This window comes from Gobio gobio (genome assembly GCF_949357685.1).
Source record: "Gobio gobio genome assembly, chromosome: 12".
NCBI lineage: Eukaryota > Metazoa > Chordata > Actinopteri > Cypriniformes > Gobionidae > Gobio > Gobio gobio.
In genome coordinates, this window is record NC_137105.1 from 17,147,352 (window position 1) to 17,155,586 (window position 8,235).

At 39.1% G+C, this 8,235-nt stretch overlaps 1 protein-coding gene across 2 annotated transcripts; it reads right to left on the bottom strand.

Annotated features, from left to right (window-relative positions):
- Positions 1–240: 240 nt before the first annotated feature.
- On the bottom strand, positions 241–7,405 carry prrx1b (paired related homeobox 1b). 2 transcript variants are annotated; one of them, XM_079830435.1, is made up of 5 exons: positions 6,516–7,389; positions 3,643–3,818; positions 2,396–2,577; positions 1,598–1,659; positions 241–1,390 (listed from the first exon to the last, which is right to left on the bottom strand). In XM_079830435.1, the coding sequence occupies exons 1-5, from the start codon at positions 6,760–6,762 to the stop codon at positions 1,335–1,337; spliced, it is 723 nt and encodes a 240-aa protein (XP_079686561.1). In that variant the 5' UTR covers positions 6,763–7,389; the 3' UTR covers positions 241–1,334. The 2 variants fall into 2 exon arrangements, with proteins under 2 accessions (XP_079686561.1, XP_079686560.1); XM_079830434.1 differs by lacking the exon at positions 1,598–1,659 and having other exon boundaries at positions 273–1,390; positions 6,516–7,405.
- Positions 7,406–8,235: the final 830 nt, after the last annotated feature.

Sequence of the window (8,235 nt, forward strand, 5' to 3'; positions counted from 1 at the left end):
TTTGAAATGCTCTAAAAAGTGGGAACATTTTCAAAAACAAAAAGTCCAGAGATACATTGCATAGTATTGCACAATACTCCAAAATTAGTTTTGAATAACACGGGTGTTGCTTTGCGCATTCCACGGAAAGATTTTACCTGCCAAAAGTTTAAACAGGTCAAAAATATCATAGGATTAATCCAAAAACCCATTATCCTCTCACATCGTATCAGATTAAATTAAAAGAACATTGACAACCATCAAAATCTATAATATGAAACAAAATTCATTTTGGATTATTTATTTTGTAGTGTTGGTGTTTTGACTAACATAAAGCAAGAAATGTTACATGCGGATATATTTTTTAAGGTCATGTAGTAATACTGTTGCCTGCAACAGTTTCTCAAATGAGAGCATTTAGCAATGTCTCTTCATCTGCAGGATTCAACACAATAGTATAAGATTCATTGCTTGAAAATGTTTTATTACTATATGGTTTCCAAATATAAGAAGAAAAAATATGATTGATAAAAAAAAATCACCTCCAGAAAAACTGAAACATAATTTTGTTAGTGTACTGTGAGCAGATACATAGGTCACCATGGGGAACAGTATTTACCTTAAACAGTGGTGTAATATTCAAGACATTAAAAGATGTAATCCGGCCCCGGCGCTTCCATTAGCATTGATGGTTTAAAACATCTCATGTCTACTGATTTAACTCCACAAAAGTGTCTTTATTCTACTGGATGTAGACATGGAGACATTTTGGGTCAGTATTTTGCCAAATCTCAGCATTAAACTTCTGGTGTAATTTAAACCATTCAGTGGTGAATGGTGAACAACAGTCCTCCATTGTTTGCCATGAAAGTTTCTTTACTTTCCATCCGGTCGACCCAAAATACAGCCAAAAACAAACAAGGAAAGAACAGCTTACAGCATCCAGACGCTCCGAGCGTCTGCCACTTCTTACTGATTTAGCGGAGCCCTGCTCGTTGACTTGTTCTCCAAAGAGCAGACCTTGCGTTGTCTTTACAATCTTCGGATCAGTACAAAATGAGATCGAGTTTCTCAGAAACGTACTTTCATCTGTGATGAAGAAAAAAGCCAAATGAGAGGGACAACAATGCAATTCCATTGGATTAGGAGGGGGTGAAAAGTCATATCCATTCTGCTCTGACACTGCAGGAGGCCAAACTCATCCAGCTCATCTGAAATCTTCTCTTCTCAACGTCTCTTGCTTCTCTTTGTCCCCTCATCCCGTCCCTCTTTTCAGGCTTAGTTGACAGTGGGCACTTGGTTGAGGCTGTACTCTTTGGCCTTCAGTCTCAGGTTAGCAATGCTGTTGGCCATGTTCATTCCCTGGGTGGAAGTGGTGTTGGCACAAGTGGGTGGGTAGGTTGCCATGGTGCTGAAAATTAAGATATGAGAATGATAGTCAATTAAAATATATTAAATGCATTACAATGTCAATTAGCAATGGATAAGAAATGAGCCTCAAATTTAAAATAATTAAATACAAATGGAAAAACAGTACTGTCTTCATGTGAACCCAAAGATAATGCTTAAGTTTTCAATTGAAATGATAAACCATAAATAGAAATGTAAAAGTACTTGCTTTCTGTGGGCAGCATTTTCTGTGGCACTCGCATTGGCCCTCCCTCCGGCCTTGGGTACCAGCTTAAGAATATATAAATAGTTAATAATTCTTAATAAATACTGCATTAATATGTATGCATTTTATGTGCACAGTAATGCGTTAGGTGTGCGTCGAAATTGTGCAAGCTCGTTTTACTGGCATGGTCGCTGGTCAAATGCGTATCCGTGCCAGAAATAGTTCCCGGTCGAGTTGCATATTTCAGCTGCTGGGGAAAAGGTAGTTGGCCGGAGTGGCAGGGTTAGTTACTCTATACGGCTTTTAAGAATGAAGATTACTGTAAGTCACAACCATAGTGTAACTAGAGTCACAAAAAATCCTGCCCAATGGACTTTTCTTCCTCTGAAAGTCAATTTGTATCCTATGGCCCAAGGGTCATGAGGGTCACAGGTGGATTTAATATGGTTTGTTTTCAGATTATCACTTCATCATCAGGGGATCGGCCCACCATCGCTTCCACAAAAAGAGAGGCGGAAGACACGCTAGCCTGTCATTGTGCTACTTTGGACTTTTTTACCTATGCAACGCTGCTGGGAAAAGCAAGGCATTGTCATTTTTTCTTGTTTTGCGGCACGGCCCTCAAATTTTGAAGGAAAATAGAAAAGGTTAAGAATGAAAAAAATCGAATTTACAACGTTTGGATGAAGAAAATATGGGCAACTGTAGAAGATGCAGTCACGGCAGGAGAGCAGAAGACACGTACAGAAAGGAAATGAAATGGAATCAAAGCGCTCAGATGAGAAGGATTCAGAGGGTTACCTGTACGGGGCTGCGCTCCCCCAGGACAGGTAGTCATTTGGACGGGGTGCGGGACGGGGGACAATAGGCTGCTCCACTGCCGTTACGTCTCCCGAGTAGGATTTGAGAAGCGAAGCGTTCTTGCTGGCCAGCATCGCCCGCTCATTACGTCGAAACTTTGCCCGTCTGTTTTGGAACCACACCTATGAGAACACAAGCCGAAATGACACAGTACAGTGGTTACTCTGGATATTTAGCGCACAGCGATGAAAGACAAATTGCAGAGCAAAGCAGACTCAAGACATAACTGGTATAACATTGCCCACATCAAAAACAAAAAAAATATGTCAGAACAAAGCTATAAAGTTTCAGAATTTTCTGTCCTCGTGATATTAGATGATTCACTGTTCTTCTTGAGATTACTGACATACTCACATTGGCTCAGCTATGATAAGATTCAGAAAATGGAGCGTGAAAATGGATATCAAATCAATCAAAATTCAATCAAAAAGTTGCTTTTCTTAGTCTCAGCTGCATTTTGCCTTTGTAAGACAGTATTTTGCTACGCTTTTTGAAATTCAGCCTGATCCGCTGGTGCACACATGTACACCTTTTTCACAGAGGACACATCAGAGGCTTTAAGAATGAGCAAACGTGCTTGTGAAACATCGTTGAAGGCAGAGCGGGGAGTCCAGATCTCGAAGCCTTGGCTGCAGCACCAAGCCTGGTGGAGGCACAGTGTCCGGTTACGCAGCGCCTGAGGAATGAGCTCAAAGTCTCTTTTATCAAAGCATTTCTGTATTGCTCCCTTTCTGGGACACATTAATTGCAGATGTGTTTGTTCTATTTCTTTCCTTTCGTTCTCCCCTTCCTTCTCTTGATCTATAAACGGGAATAATCCCCATCTTTCTACAAAAACAGTCTCATTACAGGAGAATGTGGAGACTGGCTGCGGCCTACAGCATGTGTGCTGAGAGGCAGAGTGATCGGCTGGGGCTTTTTAAACAATCATGCCGAACTCTGGCGATGGGGCCGATGACAGTGGCGGAACAACACAAAGCTTCAGTGTTACCGTCACGTTCATCTGTAACTGCATCCTTGATGAAACCTTGAATTAGGCAACTGGTTAAATCTACTCTTTTTTTATTTTTTATTCCTAACCATCTGTTACTTTTGAAGTAGCTATCAAAATGTATGTATTTTCTAATGAACCAGTAAACCAAGGACCTAATAGACTGCAGTTGATGATTGTGAGGTGTGAAGTTTACCTGAACTCTAGCCTCAGTGAGATTGACCCTGCGTGCCAGGTCCTCTCTAACAAAGGCATCTGGGTAGTGTGTCCGCTCAAACACTCGCTCCAGCGCCTGCAGCTGGCTGCTGTTGAATGTGGTTCTATTCCTCCGTTGTTTCCGCTTCTTCTTTTCTTCTGAGTTAAGCTGCTCATCTGGTAAATCACACACATGATAGTTATCTCAGGAGCTGCAGCCTTTAGATAATTCATTCAAATTTAATGTCCATCAGCAGGTGTTTAGTTTTCACTGTTTCACTGTTAACCATTTTTTGTTATCTTTTGTTCTGTTGATTTTGGTAACAGATGATAACAAGATGTGATTATAAAAAGTACAAATAAAATAGATTTTTTTTTTTTGTGTAACTCAGATCCCGGGTCAGATTTTTGGGATTAGAAAAAAGTTACATTTGATCATTTTTGTGCAAGCATAAACACTAACAAACCTCTTTTTAAAAATGTTTTATTTACATTTATTTCCTTTTGTAGTGTTTTACAGTGGCTTGCAAAATAACATCTAATACTATAAAACTAATTTACACAGCAACCAGGGAAGTCATACCAGCTAATAAACTGATGGACATCACTCTTCAAATTATATATTGAAAAATATTTTGTAATGAGACCATAAACCATCAACAGAGGCTTTTGCCACCCCAGCCAAGTCATTTATAAATACAACTTTTTTTGTCTCGGGTTTCTTTTGACAAACTTTCTGTGCTATCACAAAAACTGAGTTTTTGTTCTAGCCCATGTTTCATCTTCAGTGTGCAGTATAAGGATAAGATTTAGAAACTGACCAGAAATGCCTTTGCCGTTCTATATCCTGAGCATAGCAAAATGTCCACTGTTCGTTTTACAGGTACTTTTACAGTCAAGCAATAAGTTGATGGAAAAAGAGTATGTCAAACAGGCATATTTAGAAACATGTTTAAAGAGTCTATTCCCATCCATGTCCCCACTTTACAGCCAAAAGCACAAAACTTAAACTCTCAGGAGACTTGATAATCATTCAGCTGACAGCACAGACAAACTGCAGTGTTTTTTTGCTCTTTGTGACAACAGTAGTTCCACGATCATAATTTTCCAAAAGGATCACTAGTTGAAAATTGACATTTGACCTAGGCATAGCAGGGGGGAGAGTCCCTATAGGCCTGTTGGAAAGATTGTTAAATGCCAGCATTTTATTGGTTTGAATTTCAGATTCACCAGATTGTAAAGGTCAGTTTAATTACTATTTAAACTTCCTGTTTGTTACATTTAAATGTAAACTCAAGCTGTTTAATGGGGCATGGGCTTATTATGGGGAACGCTTAAAAAAGATTCTATAAAATGAGTCCAAGAGTTTTAGGAAAAAAAACTAACAAATAATGAATGAGTGAATTAATTATAACAAAACATAAACACCTATATTACATTTTGTTCGCATACCTTATGCATTCTGATTTCCTTGTATTTGTAATTTTTCAGTAGCTTACCTTGGAACAGTCCTCAAGATTATAAGGCCATTTATTTTAATATACATTTCAATGGGAGTTTGATCAGGGGGCTAATTTGATTAAAATGTTGTTTATTAAAACACAAATTACTGTGCTAACCTGTAAATCGTAATAAACCAAACTCTCATTCTCAGAGGTTGAAATTAGTTGTGTGAATGATGTGTGAGTAGGCCTAATATTGATTTGTAAAAGAGAACTAACGCATTTATGCTTTTACAGGCGCTGGGGAATAAAGGAAAAATGAATATGTCAAACAATGCAATAATGACGACAACCTTTTCCTATCTCATTTTCACTAAGCTAATTAAATGTTTAATTGAGGGATAGAGATGGTCTTAAAAATACAACAGAAACGGTTGTGAAAAAAAGTTTTTAAATTGTGAATTTCACTAAGAACGACAATTTACAAGCCAACGCGATTATAGCTTAAATTGTTGCAATAAAAATATATACAAAAGTGTAGGCTAATGTATAAAAAAAGAAATAGGGCCTATCCGTAATAGCCTACTAAATGTTTGACGGAAGTTTAATAATAATCTGTATCCTTTGGTATGTCTGAAAGATAGCAACAGGCCAAAATAAAACATTTCAAACTCGGTCAGCAAAACACGAAAAGCACGATTTATATTAGGAGACATAAGTAATGGAAGTTTGCTATTTGATACTATAATCGCATATGTATGTTCTCCGGATGCAGGATAATGATGACAAATTATAGTGTTTAAATGAACTGAAAAGGTCCAGAAAGTAGATTTAGGATTTTGTCTGGGTTTTTTCCAGCGCCCTTTTATCGTTCCTTGGACCAAGCAAACTAAAAAATGACAGATATGTAGGCCTACCAGTTATTCAGTTCCACTACTTTTTAAATTGAAATTCGTTGCAAATATTCTAATTATTATATGTAACGCATATATCTAATAAAAGTCAGTGTCAGAAAGCAGCTCGCGATGTTTACGGGGCCATGTTTTCATGAATGCATTACGGGTTGGAATGTCAACAATCATAAATTATGTACAAAATAAGTTTACGACCCATAAACTTATCTCATGCGGAAATCTTTTTTTCTGGTGGACAGAAAATTCGCATCACCAATACACTGCTAATGAAAAACTGTAGTACAATATAGGCTATAGGCCTAAAAGTAATAAATTCAATTTAGTGATTGACTCGGAATCGGCTGAAAATAGGGCTATGTGCGGTTCCTAAACCATATTTACAGAACCAAATAATTATTGAATGTCAATAAATCTGACAGTATTTTAAAGGCTATAGCCTATGCCGGTTTGCTATAGTTTATTGTATATGCTGTTTCTGTTCAGTAGTATTGATTCTAGCATTGAGCAGGCACACTTACTCTCCTGCTGTGTTGTATCACTGCCGCTGGTTAAACCCGGAGATTCCAGCATAGTCCTGCCCGTTTCTCCAACACTTTCATCTGCATGAGAACCGACCATTTCTCTAGCCTCCTCTAGATCCAACAGGTGGCTCACCGAGAAGTTCTTTTTGGCTTGCAGGTTTTCCAGGTTGGCTGTAATGGGACTCTCCAGTCTGCTGGATATGGTTGCTTGTCTGTCCATTACATGTGCATAGCTAGAAGTCATGACGCAAATACGATACAAGAGGAAAAAAAAACTGGGCAAGTGTATTAGGTTAAGCAAACAGGTCCTCCTCGCATATATTCGAAGACAAACTCTTAAGAAACAGCGCCTCCAATCCGATGTCTTAGTTGCCTTTGCGCACTATGATAGCTAGCTATATAGGAAAGTTGTTCCCACAGATCCAGGTGGAGCAAAATCACAACCTGGTCTAAAACGTTGTGGAACCTAATATGATTGCGAAGACCACGACGTCTGTTGAATCCGTTCTCTCACAGCCATGTAATCTCTTCTGTGCAAAGTACTGTTGGTTCAATAAGAAGAAGAAAAAACTCCCCGAGCTCCACGGAGTTGTTGACTGAGCGCCGATCCAGAAATGCTGATGCCTTTCAGATGCATGTGTGTAAAGCGTCGAGAGGAGGCAGGACACTCCGCCGCCTTCCCGAAGCTGTTGGCTCTCTCCTCTGCTCCACGCCGTGCTCTAATCACTCACACCCACAAGTTCTGGCACTTCAAACGGCGCGCTCACTGGCATGCAGTGGAATGGATTGTAAATGAAGAATTGAGACCCCTGGGAGAGAAGATGGAGCAGAAAGGCTCTCGTAATTACGTGGCAAAAGACTTTGTGCTGTCTTTGACGTTTAACAGTAGGCTACCCCTCCCTCCTCCATCACAGCTTCCTTCTTCGAAGGTTAACCCTCCCCAAACTTTGAATTCCTCATATCTGTCACCTATTATCCTTTCACTCAACAAAACCGACATAAATAATGTTAAAAGTGAGGGGTAAAGGATGGCTTGTATAGAAACCGTCCAAATAATGGGATGTTTTAGTTGAATATAGCCTACACCTTTAGTCAGGGGTGAAAGCATTTTAAATTTTTCGCAAATTAATACGAGGTTGTCAGGTAAGCGGTCATGGGCCATTTCACTCAGAATGCCTTTATGCTTTATTGCAAGACACGGGGCAATGGACTGGGGAAAACAATGTAGAGAAGCGTTTATAAAAGTTTAATTTATTTTTACTTGGGCGCTGCGTTTTTAGAATGCGCGAGACGCTGCATAAACGCTAGACGCGAGCGCAAGTCAAAGATGTCTGTCTAGCCCATATTTAGTCTATTGAAGCAATGGAATAAAAAAAAAGCGTTATATGTCAATAGTATTTTTTTTCTGTAAAGACAAACGCGTTTAGCGTTTTTGTTCGGTTCCTTGCACAGCCTCTTTTTAATCTTCTATATAGCCCAATGATGTCCAAAGCATGTCCTCAAATAAGCTAGGTTAGTCGTTCTTTAGGCTACTTTATTCAGCAGGAATAAAGTCTATTTAATTTCAAAGTTTTATAGTTCAACTAAAAGAATATAGGCTAACCTTAAGAATGCGCATTAATGTTTTGACACGTTTTTGTCTAAATAACGCTTTGGTTGCAGTGGCCTACACATCTCCAGCTGGGACGGGAGTAGTGTCAGGCCATTTGGTGCGTCT